The sequence below is a fragment of the Salmo salar genome, chromosome ssa04 (genome assembly GCF_905237065.1).
Source record: "Salmo salar chromosome ssa04, Ssal_v3.1, whole genome shotgun sequence".
Lineage (NCBI taxonomy): Eukaryota > Metazoa > Chordata > Actinopteri > Salmoniformes > Salmonidae > Salmo > Salmo salar.
This window is the reverse complement of record NC_059445.1, coordinates 27634918-27656413: the sequence shown is the minus strand read 5'-3', so window position 1 is coordinate 27656413 and position 21496 is coordinate 27634918. Positions and strand designations below refer to the sequence as shown.

The following is a 21496-nucleotide window of genomic DNA, read 5'->3' as shown; positions in this document are numbered from 1 at the left end:
CAGTGGCTTCTGATTAAATTCAATTTTCACAGAACCACTTGTTGCAATTTCGATGAAGCTCTCTTGTTCAGATATCGGTAAGTGGACTGGAGGCAGGTCATGAAAGGGATAATGAATCCAGTTGTTTGTGTCATCCGTTTCGGGAAAGTACCTGCGTAATTGTGCACCCAACTCACTCAGGTGCTTCGCTATATCACATTTGACATTGTCTGTAAGCTTGAGTTCATTTGCACACAAAAATCATACAATGATGGAAAGACCTGTGTGTTGTCCTTGTTAATGCAGACAGAGAAGAGCTCCAACTTCATAATCATAGCCTCAATTTTGTCCCGCACATTGAATAAAGTTGCAGAGATTCCCTGTAATCCTAGATTCAGATCATTCAGGTGAGAACCCAGATAGGCCAGTCGTGTGAGAAACTCATCATCATGCAAGCGGTCAGACAAGTAAAAATGATGGTCAGTAACGAAAACTTTAAGCTTGTCTCTCAATTTTAAAAAAGTGTCAATACTTTGCCCCTTGATAACCAGCGCACTTCTGCATGCTGTAAAAGTGTTACATGGTCGCTACCCATATCATTGCATAGTGCAGAAAATTCATGACAGTTCAGGGGCCTTGCTTTAACAAAGTTTACAATTTTCACTGTTGTGTCCAAAACGTCTTTCAAGCTGTCAGGCAGCAAGAGCCTCTCGGTGGATGCTGCAGTGTACCCAAGTGGTGTCGGGAGCAAGTGCTTGCACGCGCATTACCACTCCACTTTGTCTCCCTGTCATGGCTTTTGCACCATCAGTACAGATACCAACACATCTTGACTACTAAAGTCCATTTGATGTCACAAAGCTGTCCAGTACTTTAAAAATATCCTCTCCTGTTGTCCTGGTCTCCAGTGGTTTGCAGAAGAGGATGTCTTCCTTAATTGACCCCCCATAAACGTAACAGACATATACCAGGAGCTGTGCCAGGCCCGCCATGTCTGTTGACTCATCCAGCTGTTAACGCGTAGAATTCACTGGCTTGTATGCAAAGCAGTAATTGTATCAAAACATCTCCTGCCATGTCACTGATGCGTCGTGAAACAGTGTTGTTTGATGAACCATTTATCAATTTTCGAGCAAACGGAATGAGCAACATCTAAGTTTGGCTACATACGGACCGTTAGTGGAATTCCAGTGAGAGAGTAATGGTTAATGTGATTGGATGTTAATTATTTAACTAGGCTACCTGTTTTTGACATTGTGTTGTTATTTCGCTGAACACTAGATAATAAAATTTGTATTTTTGGCAGTGAAAGGAGGCTACTCAGAAGAGAAAAAAACTCAGCCAAATGTATAGCCCTGTTGGAAAATATAAATGGACTGTTTGAAAATGTGAAGATTTTTTTTTTTTTTTTAATTATTTTATTTAAAAAAATGTGAATCACATTTTTATTTGGCGTACCCCCACGGAATTGTGCATACCCCAGTTTGGGAATACTACCGCTGCACCCTACCCAGGGGCGTGGTCACGTTTAGCCACGCCTCTCCGTGTGTATTTATCCTGTTGCAGCCGCTGCTCTCCACGCCTTTCTGTTCTTGAATAACAATTTGTGGATGAGATTAGAAGAAAACAAAAAAAATGTCATGCAGTGAAAATTCACATCCGTCTTCGTTGTTTAATTTCGGATTTTGATTGAATGAACAGTATACGGATCCGAGGTCCAACTACTATTGCTATGTAATTTTTTTTATTTTGTTGCTTAGCCTTGTAGTAGTCAAAATCCTGAATTAAAATCGGTGTGTTACTGTAATAATACACACTGATCTCATGTGGATGGTCTTGTCATCCCTCCTGCCCATCATCACGTACTGTAGCAACTCCGTGCAGGAGTGGACATCACTAATCCTGTGGAATCCGTTAGCAGGCACACACAGTTCATAAATGGGCATGGCAGTTATTGCGTTTTGAGGTGAGTGACAAGTCATTGTGAGTACTTTGTGGTGTGATTTATAAAACAACAGTTGGTAGCTATTTTTCCTGAAGGTTTGCGCGCGGTAATTCAGTGCGTTTTTAGACAGCCGGGATATAATAATAGTTAGCCATAGTGTTAAGTAGTTATGTTTTAAGAGTCTACAGGAATAAATACTTTTTAAAGGCCGTCGATATGAATAATATGAATAATGTGAATGTAAAGATACGATAATGAAGCCAACTAGCTAGTTTGTTACTAATGCGCGAGACCATATGCCACAGGCTTGAGAATAACGTCAGCCAGCTAAGGTAACTAGGTTCCAAAAGGTGCCATATGGTCTCGCGTTAAACCTAGCATTGATTAGTGTTTGCCTCTTTAAAATTGGATTAACTAACGTCGGCCAGCGTAGTTTACTGGCATAAACAACGTTGCGGGTCATATTCTTTGCCGGCATTGGTTATCATTTTCACTAGACGGATGGCTGCTTTGCAATAATGAGTCTGTGTGGTAACTTTGCAGTTTGACGTCGAGACTTGAGGACGGTTACATACACCAACAATAGTTCGGACATCTAAAGTTTGTATATAGAAAACCTTTTCTAAAATGTATACTTCCGGTTTGCTCGAGCTACGGGTGTTGGCACATGCGTAGATCAATTACAGTGCTTGAACGCCGATTAAGCGTTAACGTGTCCTAATAATCTCCAAATTTGCTTAGAAAACCCGGTGTTTTAATCGGTGTATGCTTACTTCGATTTTGACGTTACGTCGATTTAAGATAGTCATCTAAACGCCATACTCGGCCTTCTGCCATAATCTGTTGAATATGAAATTATTAGTGTTAAAATGTACGAGCGCATGTTTATTTTGATTGGCGATTTTCTGCTTAAAAAAAAAATGCCATCAGGTAGCCTGATTTTCAAATGTGTCCATGTAACGTTAAACAGGATTATTAGTGAAATCATTATTTTGGCAAAGCATGTAAACATTTTAAACTAACTATTATATTAATCTGATGATCCACAATAATCGAATTATTGTGTAAATATAACCGTACTCCGTGAGGTGAGGCAAGGTAACTCGCGTTAACTAACGTTATGGAATCTCTTTCTATACCGAACAAAAATATAAACACAACATGTAAAGTGTTTGTCCCATGTTTCATGAGCTGAAATAAAGGATTCCATAAGTGTTCCATACAAACAAAAAGCTTATTTCTCTAAAATGTTTACATCCCTGTCAGTGAGCATTTCTCCTGATTTTTAAATGGCATGATCATTACACAGGTGCACCTTGTGCTGGGGACAATAAAAGGCCTCTGTGCAGTTTTGTCCCACAACACAATGCCACTGACGTCTCAAGTTTAGGGGGTGTGCAATTGCCATGCTGACTGTAGGAATGTCCACCAGAGCTGTTGCCAGATAATTTAATGTTTGTTTTAGAGAATTTGTCAGTACATCCAACCGGCCTCACAACCGCAGACCACGTGTAACCACGCCAGCCCAGGACCTCCACATCTGGCTTCTTCACCTGTTGTTGCCTAGTTTTTTTTCTGTCTGTAATAAAGCCCTTTTGTGAGGAAAAACTCATTCGGATTGCCTGGGCCTGTCTCCCCAGTGGGTGAATCATGTGAACTCCATAGATTAGGGCCTAATGAATTCATTTAAATTTACTGATTTTCTTCTATGAACTGTAACTCGTTCAAATCTTTGAAATGTTATATTTTAGTTTACATTTACATTACATTTAAGTCATTTAGCAGACGCTCTTATCCAGAGCGACTTACAAATTGGTGCATTCACCTTATGATATCCAGTGGAACAACCACTTTACAATAGTGCATCTAAAACTTTTTAAGGGGGGGGGTTAGAAGGATTACTTTATCCTATCCTATGTATTCCTTAAAGAGGTGGGGTTTCAGGTGTCTCCGGAAGGTGGTGATTGACTCCGCTGTCCTGACGTTGTGAGGGAGCTTGTTCCACCATTGGGGTGCCAGAGCAGCGAACAGTTTTGACTGGGCTGAGCGGGAACTGTGCTTCCTCAGAGGTAGGGAGGCGAGCAGGCCAGAGGTGGATGAACGCAGTGCCCTTGTTTGGGTGTAGGGCCTGATCAGAGCCTGAAGGTATGGAGGTGCCGTTCCCTTCACAGCTCCGTAGGCAATCACCATGGTCTTGTAGCGGATGCGAGCTTCAACTGGAAGCCAGTGGAGTTCAATATAACTAGCTAGCTTTGAATGGCTGTTGGGGGCTAGCTATAGATATTTATATCTTATCTCCTGGCATGTATTCATATATATCAGGACAACTAGCAAAAGAGCTATCTAGCTCTTTATATTTGAAATACCGCCACACTCAGCTCATAGCTACATTCAATTTAATCACATAATTGTTTTCACGAAACCGCGTGGTATCGAGAATCCTCACGAACAGGTGAAGAATCTTGAAGTGTGTGACCACCATCTGTGCCACATCGTTCAGTGTGCGCACCGCTACGTTGGCAACATAGATAGCGGCATTCGCGCAAAACTGAAAGCATGACCCACCGCATTTCACCATGGAAAGATGACTGGGAATATGGCCGAATACAAACAGTGTAGTCATTTCTTCCACAAGGCAAGCGAATTGTCAGTATAGAGACAAAGGGGAGTCCCAATTCAACGGCTCAGACACGAGACGTATGTGGCAGGGTCTACAGGCAATCACGGACTACAAAAAGAAAACCAGGCACGTCACAGACACCGTCTTGCTTCCAGACAAACTACACACCTTCTTTGCCCGCTTTGAGAATAATACAGTGCCACCGATGCGGCCCGCTACCAAGGACTGTGGGCTCTCCTTCTCCGTGACCGACATGAGCAAGACATTTAAACGTGTTAACCCTCGCAAGGCTGCCGGCCCAGACGGCATCCCTAGCCGTGTCCTCAGAGCATGCGCAGACCAGCTGGCTGGTGTGTTTACAGACATATTCAATCTCTCCCTATCTCAGTCATGCTTCAATATTGCCACCATTGTCCCTGTACCCAAGAAGGCAAAGGTAACTGAACTAAATTACTATCGCCCCATAGCACTCACTTCTGTCATCATGAAGTGCTTTGAAAGACTATTCAAGGATCATATCACTTCCACCTTACCTGTCACCCTAGACCCACTTCAATTTCCATTTGCGTACCGCCCCAATAGGTCCACAGACGACGCAATCGCCTGCACACTGCCCTATCCCATCTGGACAAGAGGAATACCTATGTAAGAATGATCTTCATTGACTACAGCTCAGCATTCAACACCATAATACCCTCCAAGCTCATCATTAAGCTTGAATCCCTGGGTCTCTCAACACCACCTTGTGCAATTCGGTCCTGGACTTTCTGACAGGCCGCCCCAGGTTGTGAAAGTAGGAAACATCTCCTCTTTGCTGATTCTCAACTCTGGGGCCCCACAAGGGTGCATGCTCATACTGACAAGCCCCCTCCTTTTCACCCATGACTGCATGGCCATGCACGCCTCCAACTTAATCATCAAGTTTGCAGACGACACAACAGTGGTAGGCTTGATTATCAACAACGACTAGACGGCCTATAGGGAGGAGGTGAGGGCACTCGGAGTGTGGTGTCAGGAAAACAACCTCTAACTCAATGTCAACAAAACAAAGGAGATGATCATGGACTTCAGGAACCAGCAGAGGGAGCACCCCCCTATCCACATCGACAGGACAGCAGTGGAGAAGGTGGAAAGTTTTAAGTTCCTCGGTGTACATATCACAGACAAACTGAAATGGTCCACCTACACAGTGTGGTGAAGAAGGCGCAACGGCACCTCTTCAACCTCAAGAGGCTGAAGAAATTTGGCTTGTCACCCAAAACCCTGACAAACTTTTACAGATGCACAATCAAGAGCATCCTGTCGGGCTGTATCAACGCCTGGTACGGCAACTGCAACGCCCACAACCGCAGGGCTCTCCAGAGGGTAGTGCGGTCTGCACAACGCATCACTGGGGGCAAACTACCTGTCCTCCCAAGACACCTACACCACCCGATGTCACACCACCAATATGTTAGATATTGCCTCACTGTTGGAACTAGAAGCACAAGCATTTCGCTACACTCGCAATAACATCTGCTAACTATGTGTATGTGACCAATAAAAAAAATAAAAAAATAAACTACAGGAAAGGTGGAAGTTTAATGTGAAAGGCTCATCGACATTGGGATTTTAGGTTTAACATATCTATAGGAAATCCACAATTAGATGGCTAGTAGTGGCTACTGCCTGGCCAGTGAGCTAGCTATCTACATTTTAGTAATTTAGTTAGCCTCCTAAATGCAGTGGTCAGTGGCTAAACTAACTATGAATTGAACATATTTAACTGGCGACTAGTTCGTTTTCAGACATTGTTGCCATCATGTCTAACCAGTTGGCTATTTTAGGCCGTGAGTTTCTGAGTTTGGCGTCCACTATTAGCTAACTGTTAACTAGCGAGATGGCTTCTGCCTGGCCAGTGTGAGCCAGCATGCTACATTTCAATCAGTAGCTATCCTTCTAAATGTGGTGATCACTAGATACACTCATAGCTAGTTTAACGTTTTTGTGAAAACGAACTAGTAGCCAGTTGTTGCCCATGGTGGAATCATATCTAACCAGCTGGCTCCTATGTGACATGTCTAGTATGTGCCCATGAGCTCCTGAGTCTAGACACAAGCTAGCTAGCGTTGCTAGTTGAGCTGTTTTATAAAACGGCTGTGGTGACTCAAACCCTGTAGCTAGCTATCAAGCCCTCCTCGGCGACAATGTTATTGGGGTGCGGGAATATTAGATAACTGTCATTGAAGTTGGTCGATACTACTGGTTTTAGGGTTGTCACTTGTTACCAAGTTTTAGATCCGAGGGGAGAGAGATTGTCCGCCATTGTTTTGGTAAGGGCTCAAAGTGATGTCACGGCTTCAAATAAGGCTCAACCAATCACCCGATGGATAATAATTACTTTGGATCTGGTTATCCTATGAAAGGAAATTCCGCGTGCGGGTAGGCTAGTCTACATGATGAGAATATTTGTATTTTTTGTCGAACGGCAGTCAAGCACCGATCATCATGTCACCAGAATAAGACCCTAGATATTTATTGGAAAGCAGCGTCAAGCTCATCACCTTGCAGTGTCACCATTACATTGTACATTTTAGTCATTTAGCAGACGCTCTTATCCAGAGCGACTTACAGTAGTGAATGCATACATTTCTTTTCATACATTTTTTTTTCTACTGGCCCCCCGTGGGAATCGAACCCACAACCCTGGCGTTGCAAACACCATGCTCTACCAACTGAGCCACAGGGAAGGCTTCACCACCCTGTGAAGTTCATTATTTATTTAATCAATGGTTTCCCGAGTTGTAGTGGGAGGACCACAGACCATATCATCACATGACTCCCAAGTTTACTCGGATATGGTTTATTATACTGTATCAATAGTTATCCATAAAGGTGTTTCCACTGCAATTTTGCGCATAATACATTTTACAGAAGCAAAAAGATCCAACCATGTTGAATGTTGAATGATCTGTCGGCATTTATAAAATTGTACCGAAACTTCCTGTTTCCATCACAGCTGTCACAATTTATTTTTATTCAGTATGACTTTACTCGCGTAAGAACTGTGGATGGAACGTGTTTATATGAAGTAATCGAACTTTAGCTTGGTTCCGATAAAATGGATACTGCTGTAATTGAAATGCCATTATATTGAATGCCTTTATCATAGAAGAAGGAGAGTAGTGGCTTTGTAGCTAATAACATAGAAATCATACTATATGATGTTAAAGAGGAAATTCTTCATTCATGCATTGATGCCCTTATTCCCAGTCTCATTCCATACTGATAGCAGAATGGTGAAATTTGAAAACCTCAGACTTTATTATCTGTTTTACAGTTACTGTTTATCTTCACCTTTTGATTGCTCCTGCATTTGGCTGGTTTCCACCTCCTATCGCTACAGCCGTGTTTGCCTCAAATGCCTCTCTGGCCAATTCCACCAAGCAAACACTCACTCTCACTGCCTTTGACTGATAAAGAGGTGACGACTCACTGAATGGGAGCTAGTGCTGGACAGTCAAACCTTGGGATACAACAGGAGCAGAGCAGCAATGCACCGATGGCCAACCCCACCCCTCCACCGCGTTTGCTGTGAGGTTAGAGAAGTGAGGAGGAGAAAGTGAACTGTACTAGATGCCATGATGGAGGACGACCAGCCCAAGTTGAAGCCACCTACACCTTCTCCCTTGCTGGACCTAGAACACAGTGCCGGAGCCTCGGCAGTAACGAACCATGCAGAGGTATAGTATATCTAGTGCTTTAGCCAAAATGCTAATAGATAGCCTTTACATAATTTAATGATACTGAGTCGCTGAATCTATGAGCCATGGCTGACCGGAAGCTTTGGCATAATAGTAATTCCACACACATTGCTCTAGAATCAGTTTTGAAGGCATTAGTTTACATTTCCTATTGGCAGTGTACTGTGCACTCTTATTTGGCATTATGCATTTATGAGGTCAATTATTTACGGGAAAAGAAAAGTAAAATAATCATTGCTGATGTTTTGTTAGGTCATTTGAAACATATCTTGAGATGTACCCTACCAGCAGATTTTCCCATGATTTTTGCCAGCCTCTTTTTCCACAGAGTGTGGTATAAGTTGGAACAACAGCCTTTTTCATGACACTAACTGTTCTCATCGTGGCACACTCTTTGTAGTAAAAGTCCGTATCTACTCTTTATGATAAGCATGAGAACTATTACTTAAACAGTAGTGTTTTGTTAGTGTGACTAACCTCTTTGTCAACAATGAAGAACCACTTAACATAGGTGTGTCAAAGAAACAGAGGCAAAAAAGCCAGTAGCACTGGCATTTGCTCCAGTACCATTCTTATCAGCTTTCAATTGTTAGGTGAGGCGACCCAAAACATGTTCCTGACACCACAGTCATTCTCTCTTGAAAGATTGCTATAATTTAAACTCAAGAAGTTAAAGCTACAATATGCAACTTTTTTCGGGCGAGCTCTCCAAATTCACATAGAAATGTGAGTTATAGATCAGTCATTCTCATTGAAAGCAAGAGCTGTTCTCTTTGCACTATTTCAATGCTTCCGTTAAGTTTGTTTTTGCATCTTTTGGTTTTGTACACCAGCTTCAAACTGCTGAAAATACAATATATTTGGTTATTGAAGATATATTTCAGAGGTTTAAATGGTACAATGATTCTCTACTTTGAGTGACGCAGCGGTCTAAGGCACTGCATCTCAGTGCAAGAGTCCCTGTTTTGATTCCAGGCTGTATCATAACCGGCCCTGATTAGGAGTTCCATAGAGCGGTGCACAATTGGCCCAGCGTCTTCCGGGTTTGGCTGGTGTAGGCCGTCATTGTAAATAAGAATTTGTTCTCAACTGACTTGCCTAGTTAAATAAAGGTTACACATACACTATACATTGCTGTTTTTGTTACATAAACTGAAATTGAGCGATCTATTCAAATTTTAGCAACCAGGAAATGGCGGAGCAATTTCTGCGTATTGCACATTTTAACGGGGATCAGAGTACGATGGAGTCGTAAGGATGGTTTTCAAAAACATCGAAGTGTCCCTTTGTGTCAAGTGTCTCTTTGGCAAAATAATAAACAAATATCCAATAGCGTGTAACTTTTTCAGAAGCTTGTTTTGAAATGGCATTTTTGTTGTAAGAAAGTTGAATTAGAAAGTATGGCTACTGACACATTTTCATTTGGAACTAAGAGCCTTTTCCTCTACATCTCTGCCCCCCAGATTCAGGTGGTGGTGAGCCGGAGCTCCACCCCCCAAGTCACAGAGGAGACCTACTTTATCCCCCGTAACCCGGTGGTGGATGCGGGCACCAACACCGACCCCCCGGTCATCTGCTGTGGCAGGCTCCGCCGGGGGTGCCCCTGCCCGCCCCGAGGCCTCCTCTCCTCCCTCATCACCAAGGGTGGGCACCAGCATAGAAATAGGCCACTCTAATATTGTGTCTCTATGCTGGTGCCCATATAAATTGAATTCTACTTCTATGGACACCAGAATAGAGATACAATATATGCCTAATGAACCTTCATAACGCTCCAATGTGCTGATAATGCCATTGTGGTCTGTGTTTTTATTTAATTCCGGGCACCAGGGGGACTAATGTTACCGTAGAAATGTTACCTTGGTGACATTGCTATGGGATCAGGGGTTGGCATCTTGTAGTGTTTTGTGCTTGGGCGAGTGGAAAATGGAGAGCGAGCGAGAGGGTAATATGTTAGGATTGAGTTTGTAGAACCAGTGTGTGTGTGTCAATAAAGGGAACAAAGGTCCTCTAGGATTGCTGATTTTTATCCAGTGCACGCTGTTGAACAGTGCCACAGTTGTACCCTGAGGCATTTATATAGCACAAATGGAGTAGGTTTACAGATGGACTAAAGCACTACCCACTGTCCCTGATGTACTGAAATATACAATTTAACATTTAGGCTTAGTAGTAGACCTTTGAATCCATTTTACCTTGCAATCCAAATCAAGTACAGCACATTTTATTTTATTTGGCAGGTGACAGGCAAAAACAAACAAACTGCTAACTGGCCACGTACTGACTTCTGACCTCTCCTCCTTCCCAGTCCTCATTGCATTAGTGCTGTTTGGCGTGGTGTGGTCCATCACAGAGAAGGAGTGCCTGCCGGGGGGGAACCTGTTCGGCATCACCGTGCTCTTCATCTGTTCCGTCACCGGGGGCAAACTGGTGGGCCTCATACAGCTGCCCAAACTGCCTCCCTTTCCCCCGTTACTGGGTAGGTAATGCGAATGGAGAGAGAGAGAGTGTGTGTGTATATATATGTGTTTGTGTGTTGTAGGTGATGGGCTCTGTCTTGTCCGTGACCGCATGTGTACGTGCAGCATACAACAGGTTATTTTCTGTAACCTCTTCCTCATTTCACTTGTTGCGAGTGAGACAAAATGGCATCTTCAGGGTGTTGCGTGCCATACATGTTCCTTAGTAACAGTCAGACGCCATCTTTTTCTTTGTCTTTGATATGGGAATGGTGGCCTGGCTGCTGGTAATAGATATCTGCTGTTATAGTAGATAGAACACATACACACACACACACACACACAACTACTTACTATAATAAGCACACATTCATATTTAACACACCCACTCACTATATTTAGCATGCATGCACTTGCTTGTCCCCTCACTACTACTCTTTACTATACATGTCAAATGGGACTGTTTCACCTGCATGTAACATGGTCGAACGGTCTCTTATTATGCTGTCTGGCTTTGCCAACACTGCTACTTCGTGTGTAGTACGTCATACATGTGTTACTACCATACCTAGACAGTGACGTGAGTTTATATCCCACCTTATTCCATTTCTAACCAAATGAACAACCTTGTTGACTTAGACTGATAAGGAGTGAATTCAAATGTATTTGCATTTCTTAACATACAATAGAGACTCGGTTGAGACACGGCGCAGCTTTGACCAAAGTCTCTTTTGATGCCGGTAACCACATGACAAGTCCTGTAGTTTGCATAGACCCCTATAATAAGACAGCGGCTACTCGTTCAGCCCACAAGAAGATAGAAGTCAGACGTTCAGATTCACAATCTACTCCTCACTTTCAACAGTCCTGAAAGGAGATTGTAGATCATAAATAAGTGTTTGGTGGGTCTTTTAATTTTCCATCTTTGATCGTTAGTGTAGTGTCTATCCGACAGAGGCCACTCCCATAGTAAAGTCCTGATTGTTGGATGTACATCTTTGATAGTTAATGTCTGTCCAACCCCTGTTTTTTCTTTTTGTAAACCCAGAGGAACTCTGTTTCCCAGTTCAAAGTCCCCGTTTCATTGTTTGAACTGAACAGACATTTTTTGGCCTACGTTGCCTCAAATCCACAACCATGGCGTTGGCTAATGCCACTCTCTTACCAACTGAACCACACAGGACCAGATTGATCTTTCTGACCTTCAAAGGCAATTCAATTTCATACAGTAGATTAGACTCCAATGTTTGCATTTTTCCTACTTGGAAACGTTTTTCCTTTACACTCAAAAGACTCCTATGCCTAGAAGCCTTTGATATCTTAAACCAATTGATCTTCAACCTTTTTTTAATATTCAGTTCCCAGGCTATCATAAAAGGTGTATTTCTTGGCATTTGAACCAATGTGAAGATGGGAATAATATCTTAGCCTCAAGTTCTCTGTTTAACTCTTATAAAAACAAGGTTGTCTTCAGAACAACAAGAAGACATTGTTTTTTGCCCCTTTTTGCTGTGAGAGAAAGTCCAAAGAATAACACCATGGTTGTATATAAAAGTATTAACTTTAATATAATAGTATGATAAAGTATCATTGTTTTCTGTCGTTCTCTACAGGTATGCTATTGACAGGCTTCCTGCTGCGTAATATCCCCGTTGTAACGGACGCCGTGTACATCGACTTCCGATGGTCCGCCTCCCTGAGAAACATTGCCCTCGCTGTCATCCTGACCCGAGCAGGCCTGGGATTGGACGGCTCGGTATGTCAATGAAACACTCATCTCTCTCCATAGGCCGACGCTTTTAGTGTTTAGTACTTGCCTTTATTATTTTTGTTCCTGTGTTAAAGAAAAAATCCCCTCAAACTGTATATGTGTATATATTTTTCATTAGTCCACTGTTGATACAGTCCCAAAATGTTTTTCATTTCAGCAGTCAAGTTTTCAGGAAGCAAAGTGTCACTTGCCACGTCATCATGGTGCAAAACTCATCATCATGATGATGAAGCAAGTGACACTTTGCTTCTTGAAAATCCTATTTCTTCAAAACTTGACGTGCAAAACATTTTGCGACTGTATCCACAGTGGACTAATGCAATGTGGATTTTTCCTTTAATTTGTGTGTGTACATGTGTGTTCCCAGGCTCTGAAGAAGCTGAGTATGGTGTGTGCGCGCGTGGGAATGGGACCCTGCATCATCGAGGCCTGCACCGTCGCCATCGTCTCCCACTTCCTCATGGGCCTGCCCTGGATCTGGGGGTTCATCCTAGGGTAAACTCTCTTTCTCTCTCGTTGTCTCTCTCTTTCTCACTCGATCTCTCTTCGCAGTCTCTCTGTTGTCCTCTCTGAGCCTTCTACTTCTAAATCCCATTCAGGATTCAGTATTCTGCAGCTTCTGGGGTTGGAGCAAAAACCTACAGGATGGTTAGCCCTCGATGAACAGGATTGGAGACCCCGCTTTTATACATTTTCATTTAATCCTGATGCTTAGCCCCTTGCTCTCTTTCTCTCTCCTCTCTTTTTCGCGCTCTCCCTCTCTTGCTATATCTGTCTTCTCTATTTCTCTCGTCCTCTCTCCTCTTGCGCTCTCTCTTGTCCTCTCCACTTTTATTGTCTCTCACTCTGATCTGTCCATCATTCTATTCATCCATCCCTCTAAATACACTTCATGACCAAAAGTATGTGGAAACCTGCTCGTCTCATTTCAAAATCACGGGCATTAAAATGGAGTTGGTCCCCCCTTTACTGCTATAACAGCCTGCACTCTTCTGGGAAGGCTTTCAACTTGATGTTGGAACATTGCTGCGGGGACTTGCTTCCATTCAGCCACAAGCATTAGTGAGGTTGGGCACTGATGAGCTTTACACCACACCAGCCGATGCTTGGGATTGCGCATGGGGATCTTATGCTTGTGTGCAGCTGTTCGGCCAAGGAAATTCATTTCATGAAGCTCTCGACGAACAGTTCTTGTGCTAATGAAGTTTGGAACTCGGTAGTGAGTGTTGCAACCGAGGACAAATGATTTTACACACTACGTGCTTCAGCACTCGGCGGTTCCATTCTGTGAGCTGGTGTGGCCTACCACTTCACGGCTGAGTTGTTGTTGCTCCTAGACGTTGCCAACAGCACTTACTGTTGCCCGGGGCAGCTCTAGCAGGGCAGAAATATGATGATCTGCCACACTTCAGTAGGGCAATTCTACTGCCAATGTTTGTCTGTGGAATATTGCATGGCTGTGTGCTTGATTTGATACACCTGTCAGCATTGGGTGTAGCTGAAATTGCCAAATCCACTAATTTGAAGGGATGTCCACATAGTGTATATCTCAAACTAATCCCTATTAGTAAAGCTGCATCATTAAACACTGTCTTTACTCATTGTATTCTCCCCTCCCCTGTCTCTTCTAGGTTTGTGATGTCTTCAAATCAATCAATCAATCAAATGTGTTATTTTTATTTAAAGCCCTTTTTACATCAGCAATTGTCACAAAGTGCTTTTACCGTAACCCTACCTTTGAAAGCATCTTCTACAGGGCCATATTATATGATGAACTCTCATAGTGTGTCTCCTCTCCTGTAGGTTTGTACTGGCTATCTGCTAAATGGTCATATGATCATTATTCATATTACTGGTTGTTACTTCGGAGGTCGTTCTTCAGCCTGGCAACCCAAACTCACCCATTCTGGCAACCCAAACCTGATGAATATGATGTTATGATGATTAACCCTCACTTTGGCTCTCTTGTAGATTTGTGCTGGGAGCCGTGTCCCCGGCCGTGGTGGTTCCGTCCATGCTGCTGCTGCAGAAGGATGGCTACGGCTTGGAGCAGGGCATCCCTACCCTCCTCATGGCCGCCGGCAGCTTCGACGACATCCTGGCCATCACCGGCTTCACCACCTGCATGGGCATGGCCTTCGCCACCGGTAGGGATCCAATTAGTCAGGAGCATGTTGATCTGTGCCTCTGCTCTGAGCCAATGATGAGAGGAGACCACTAGAAAAAAAAAAGAACTTTATTATCTGTTTTTGTTGCAACGTTACTAGAGATCTTCCTGCAATCCGTCCTGGATCCAATAGATGATGCCCTCACACTTCGGGAATCAAACCTACGAACCCTGTTGTTGCAAGCGCCATGCTCTACCAACTGAGCTACACAGGACCATTTAGTATGAGCTGTTAGTGTCTTCCTCTGTATTGCATGCTTTTTATTATTGACTTCCTGCTGCCATCTGCGTCCCTAATGGCATCCCATTCCCTATAGAGTGAACTGTTTTTGACCAGGGTCCACATAGGACTCTGGTCAAAAGTAGTGCACTCTATAAGTAACAGGGTGCCATTTGGGACGATACCATCTGTTTTGATATTAACTTCATATGTTTTGTTGTGCTGTGTCTCCCTCTGCAGGCTCCATGTGGTACAACCTGCTGAGAGGTATACTGGAGGTGGGAGGGGGAATGGTAGCTGGGGTACTGCTGGGATTTCTGCTGCGCTACTTTCCCAGCAAGGACCAGGTAGGAATCTCCATCGAAAGCACTTAGCTTTTAGTCTAGGAGTAGGTGTTGTCCAGGTCTAGGAAACTGGCCTGTAGAGTTGACCTATAACGGAGCTCAGTTTTCTCAGTAGCGTTTCCCTTTCTTAGTAATGTTACTCCAGGGACCATAGTCCTTGTTTGGGAAACTTTATTAATGCGTCCTTTCTTCCTTCTCTCGCTCTCTCTCCTGTAGGACAATGTAGTGATGAAGCGCTCATTCCTGCTGCTGGGCCTGTCGGTGTTTGCCGTGTTCGGCAGCAATGTGGCTGGCTTCCCTGGCTCGGGGGGCCTCTGCACCCTGGTCCTTGCCTTCCTGGCTGGCCTGGGCTGGAGAAGGTCAAAGGTCAGTCAACGACCCCATCCTGTGCCGACCCCTCACTCAACCCTCCGTACCCTGCATCTTCTAGCTAGGCACTTACTCTCTTACCCAACACCCAAATGCCCCTCTAGCCCTTACCTCTAACACAGTGGACTAAACTAAAGCATCGGATAGCAGCTGGACAGCTTGAACGTTCCAGTGCAGCACAAACTGTTGTCTTAAGACACAGTGGGACCCTTCCAGTCAGTATACAGAGGCCCAATCCCAAATATACAGTCACATCTGATATTGTCTCTATGGGAGGCAGATTCTCTAGTAGAGAAACAAAGTTGCGAAGTCTTGGTGTTTGCTGAACTCTCTCTGTAGTCTGGTTTGTGTCTGGTAAGTGTTTTGTTTTCATGTTTTTGTTATCACTTGTCTTGATAGCGTTTCTCAAACCCCTCCATTTGCTCTACTTTCACAAATTGTGTTTGGAAATGTCAGTAATTTGAGAAACCGTAACGTGTGTGTCTGACTGACTCTGTGTTTGTGTGCAGGTCCCTGTGGAGGACATAGTGGGTATTGCCTGGGAAGTGTTCCAGCCACTGCTCTTCGGCCTGATCGGGGCTGAGATCCAAATCTCAGAGCTGGACAAAAACACTGTCGGTGAGAACACAAACACACGCATAAACACACAGTCAGTAAGAACACACACACCACATATACATTTATACCCCGCTCTTTGGAGATCTTCTATCGGGTGTGTTTTCCTACTTTAACTTGAATAAAGTGTTTATCATTCTACCCCCTATTCCCTTCTCTGTCCCACCAGGCCTGGGCATAGGCTCTCTGGCCATTGGTCTGCTGGTGCGTGTTCTCTTCACCTTCGTCTGTGTGCTGTGTGCCGGCTTCAACTTCAAAGAGAAGCTCTTCATCGCTCTGGCCTGGCTACCCAAAGCCACCGTACAGGTACTTAACGTTAAACAGGAAGTAAGGTGGCCTGGAGTGGTCGAAGGCGCTACCTCTGGAGCACACGTACGATGTACCGCTGCCATCATGGGCTCGACTCCAGCTTACTGCTCTTTCAGCACTCTCCTACCTTTCATCTATTTATTTAAAAAAACTAAAAAACAAACCAAGAACAGAATCTAAGGCTGAAATTTTCCTGATACAAAAAAAGGCTTCAACAAGCAAAATAACCATAGCATTTGAATATTGCAACTAACTTGTGATTGTGCACGTGCAACACGTTTTTGGTCTGTAACAATATTAGTATTGTGAGTAAAAAATGTTTTTGCATACTCTGGTGCTGCTCTGTGTGGGAAGGGGTTAGGGAACATCTGTCATATCATTCCCAATGTCGGCGTTAAGTTTATGACTGAGTTTTCCAGTAAATTGTAGGTGCTTTAACTCTCACAATGTTGAGGGTAACGTGGCCAATGTGTTGATCTCCTCCCCTCTTTTCTCCCCAGGCGGCCATCGGCTCCACAGCGCTGGACATGGCCCGCACCAAGGAGGATACGGAGCTGGAGAAGTACGGCATGGACGTGCTGACAGTGGCCGTGCTCTCCATCCTGCTCACCGCCCCCATAGGGGCCCTGGTCATCGGACTCACAGGACCTCGCCTGCTGCAGAAACCAAAGAACCCTGCTTGGGGTGAGGACGCACACACAGAATGTGCAAACACATCGTCTGCATAAATGCACAGACAGAAGTGTACACACACAGCAATAGGAAGGACTGCCTCACCATCTGTGTTTTAAAATCGAAACGCACACAAAAACCCACAACTACTACTAACCTTGCTTGAGTGACAGCTATTATCCCCCACATGACGTAAACGGTGACCTTATACAGCACATTATGGTTTTACCCTCCACTCCTATTATACACCATTGTGCTTTTTTTAAAAACAGCTTGTCATAGCTTTGTCCACACAGCATAGGGAAGGAAGCGTGTTTATGAAAAGCAGTGTCCCTTTATGACAGAGATTATCTTTATTTGAAAAAGCCTGGAATCCAAACTGATAGGCTTTTGTTTCAGCTTTGTTGACAGTGGTGAAACAGAGCGTATCAGTCAGAATCTTAGGCTAATAAAGAGAAGCCATGGGTTGGAGAATGATTTGCATTGTGGCTTCAGGTAGTCTTTGTTTCCTGCATCATGCTTCGTCTCAGCCCTGTCACCACACAATGGTGGCTTTTTTTTTTGCTCTTCAGGTTTGCAGGGAGATTTTTTTTTATGACTGCACTTTGTGTCCTGGTAAAACGTGTTACCTGCCCATCGCTGTGTCTCAGACTACACTCACTGAGACATTTTCCATGTTGACCATTTGGCCTATAGTCATATTTTGTTTATACTCACAAAGGCACTTCAGTTACACACACACACAAAGCCTTTTTTAAAATTATTTTCTACCCTTTTTCCTTGGATATGCAGAGCGGGAGCAAAGCGGAACTATGACTGAGTCCCCAATCACCTACGAGAGTACCCTCTGATACCAAACCAACGTCAGTGGTGGGAACCAGGAAGAACACTTCACCAAGGAGGAATATGGATGGATCATAGGGAAAATGGGGGCACTTCAAGGATGCATCTAAAATAGCATCCTATTCTAGTGTAAAAATTGCACCCTATTCCCTTTTAAAGGTACTGTATAGAGAACATGGTTCCTATTTCAGACTCTGGTGACACCCAGGATATTGCCTTTCGGACAGTGGGGTTTTCAGAGGGCCTTTGCCACTTCATCTGTGTATCTGTCCTTGGTGTTTGACATCCTGCCATGTTTATTTATATCTCCCCTGAGGGTAGTTTCCAGGCCTCGAGCTACAGCTGCCACTCAACCAACAAGCCACGATATCCAAGCATTCTGCACTAGACTGTAACGTTATGATACAATGACTGAAAATTCAGTAATGCTACTACTAAAATTATACCCTATCATTAAAAGTGGTTCTAAGAGCGGAGCCACTGGAATTGAATGTGTTTGACATTAACCATCAGGCATATGTTGTGTGTTCATTATCACACAGCCGTACACTGTATGTACGCCCTCACAACATTTTATTTTTTGTCCTTAGGCCTTATGCATCAATTTACCAGCTGTTGATGTTGTATTCTGTGTGAATGAAGTGTGTTGTACTAGTACTGCGGTTTGATTCAGAGAAAATATTATATTTAGCGATGGACGGTTGTTGCTAGCTTGACGCAGGACAAAGGCAAGACAGTTTTATTTATTGTACGTTTCCATTTAAGCAATATTCAAATCATGTGTGCACTAAATGTGACCGTCACAAAAAAACATGAATAATATGGGCCCCTAGCTAAAATGTATTTAAGACTGGTCTTTAATGCAAAATCAGTGTAGCTCAGATAATAGCATCACATTCTGAGCAATATACTGTAAAAGTAATGTTTAAGAAAAGACTGCCAAAAGTCTTTTTTTTTTTGTTCTATTCATTAGTTTTTATTATTCTTATTATTCAGTATTTATAATTTGGATTCCATAATGAGTTAATTATGCAGTTGATTTAGATTATTTTTTTGTTACGTTTGTATGGACTCTTGAAAGGGTCCCTTAGGTTTTTCAGTAGTAACTGGTAGTATATCATACCATGTAAAAGTCCTGTATAGCTTTTGAAACTTGAACTTAAAAAAGATCAATGCTAATTTTATCTGTTACGCAAACAAACTAATTCCATTATAATTTGCTCCGGAGAGCATATAAACCGTAGGTCTAGCTCAACCGGAATATTATACCCGAAATGATATATTCATACCAGAAAGATTTGATATTGAGATAGAAATGTCTGCACTGGCCCTTTAACGATGGTGGTAGTCTTTTGACACTGTGTAAGAGAACATGAAGGACACCTTCCTAGTATTGAGATGCATCCCTTCCTTTTGCCCTCAGAACAGCCTCAATTTGTCTGGACATGGACTCTACAAGGTGTCGAAGTGTTCTACAGGGGTGCTGGCCCATGTTGACTCCAATGCTTCCTACAGTCGTGTCAAGTTGGCTGGAATATCCAGCACTCAAAGGACATTCTTGATACACACGAGGAAACTGTTGAGCGTGAAAAACCCATCAGCGTTGCAGTTCTTGACACAAACCGGTGCCATACAATTTTCAAAGGCAATTCACCCTCTGAATGTCACATACAGTGTATTCAGACCCCTTGACTTTTCCACATTGTTATTTTACAGCCTTATAACAGTTGATTTAAATAAAATCCTCAATCTACACAAAACCCCATAATGACAGTGAAACAGGTTAAGACATTTTTGCAAATGTATTAAAAATAAACATACCTTATTTACATAAGTATTCAGACCTGTAAGAATATTTTGAAGATAAATACACAACGCAGAGGACTAAATGTCAAGAGGGAATTAACGATCAATGGAAAGTGTTTTTTTCTGTAATGGGTCAGAGACATGGGAAGAATTTGTCTATACATTGAGTCAAACGGGATTCTTGTTATTTGGCCATTGGCCCAGTTTTATTGCTAGGAATTCTAATTGGTCAACCACAGATTAGGGTTGGGTTATAAATTACTTCCTGTCGCTTTGTTCTGTGGAGAGAATCACCAAGGACAGGGGAGAATGAACATCTACCTCTCAGCATAACATCTATGATTTGTCCTCTTTGAATAAACCTATTTTCTCCCCCTGATTTGCTTTGGGGTCTGTGTTATTGAGTAACATCAACTGCTAACAGACCCTTTGCTATGATACTCGAAATTGAGCTAAGGTGCATCCTGTTTCCATTGATCATCCTTGAGATGTTTCTACAACTTGATTGGAGTCCACCTGTGGTAAATTCAATTGATTGGGCATGATTTGGAAAGGCACACACCTGTCTATATGGAAGGTCCCACAGCTGACAGTGCATGTCAGAGCAAAAACCAGACCATGAGGTCAAAGGAATTGTCTGTAGAGCTACAAGACACAATTGTGTCAAGGCACAGATTTGGTGAAGGGAACAAAAAATGTCTGCAACATTGAAATGAAAGACGTTTGGAATCACCAAGACTCCTAGAGCTTGCCGCCTGGCCAAACTGAGCAATCGGGGGAGAAGGGCCTTGGTCAGGGTGGTGACCAAGAACCCGATGGTCACTCTGACAGAGCTCCAAAGTTCCTCTGTCGAGATGGGATAACCTTCCAGAAGGACAACTATCTCTGCAGCACTCCACCAATCAGGCCTTTATGGTAGAGTGGCCAGACAGAAGCCACACAACAGTAAAAGGCACATGACAGCCATCTTGGAGTTTGCCAAAAGACACCTAAAGAACTCTGACCATGAGAAACAAGATTATCTGGTCTGATGAATCCATAACTGAACTCTTTGGCCTGAATGCCAAGCGTCACGTCTGGCGGAAACCTGGCACCATCCCTACGGTGAAGCATGGTGGTGGCAGCATCATTCTGTGCGTGGTTTTCAGCGGCAGGGACTGGGAGACTAGTGAGGATCGAGGGAAAGATGAACAGAGCAAAGTACAGAGATCCTTGATGAAAACCTGCTCCAGAGTGCTCAGGACCTCAGACTGGGGGCGAAGGTTCAACTTCCAACAGGACAACGACCCTAAGCACACAGCCAAGACAATGCAGGAGTGGCTTCGGGACAAGGCTCAATGTCCTTGAGTGGGCCAGCCAGAGCCCGGACTTGAACCCGATCGAACATCTCGGGAGAGTCCTGAAAATAGCTGTGCAGTAATGCTCTCCATCCAACCTGACAAGACTTGAGAGGATCTGCAGAGAAGCATGGGAGAAACTCCCCGAATACAGGTGTTCCAAGCTTGTAGCGTCATACCCAAGAAGACTCGAGGCTGTAATCGCTACCAAAGATGCTTCAACAAAGTCTGAATACTTATGTAAATGTGATATTTCAGTTTTATTTTTAATAAATGTGAGAATCTTAAAACCTGTTT

The 21496-nt window shown here is 43.4% G+C and overlaps 1 protein-coding gene across 2 annotated transcripts; it reads left to right on the top strand.

Annotated features, from left to right (window-relative positions):
• Nucleotides 1–1557: 1557 nt before the first annotated feature.
• LOC106602753 (sodium/hydrogen exchanger 9B2) lies at nt 1558–20241 on the top strand. Of its 2 annotated transcripts, none has more exons than XM_014195593.2 (13): nt 1558–1945; nt 7930–8266; nt 9751–9931; nt 10596–10766; nt 12360–12502; nt 12885–13012; nt 14489–14664; nt 15145–15251; nt 15465–15614; nt 16127–16235; nt 16402–16538; nt 17042–17225; nt 18006–20241. In XM_014195593.2, the coding sequence occupies exons 2-13, from the start codon at nt 8165–8167 to the stop codon at nt 18062–18064; spliced, it is 1647 nt and encodes a 548-aa protein (XP_014051068.1). In that variant the 5' UTR covers nt 1558–1945; nt 7930–8164; the 3' UTR covers nt 18065–20241. The 2 variants fall into 2 exon arrangements, with proteins under 2 accessions (XP_014051068.1, XP_014051067.1); XM_014195592.2 differs by having other exon boundaries at nt 7864–8266.
• The last annotated feature ends 1255 nt before the right edge of the window (nt 20242–21496 follow it).

Coding starts and splice junctions, on each gene's coding strand:
- LOC106602753 (XM_014195593.2), top strand. CDS start 8,165: ATGATGGAGGACGACCAGCCCAAGTTGAAGCCACCTACACCTTCTCCC. Junction 15,615..16,126: donor TGGGCTGGAGAAGGTCAAAG/GTCAGTCAACGA, acceptor GTTTGTGTGCAG/GTCCCTGTGGAGGACATAGT. Junction 16,539..17,041: donor TACCCAAAGCCACCGTACAG/GTACTTAACGTT, acceptor TTTTCTCCCCAG/GCGGCCATCGGCTCCACAGC.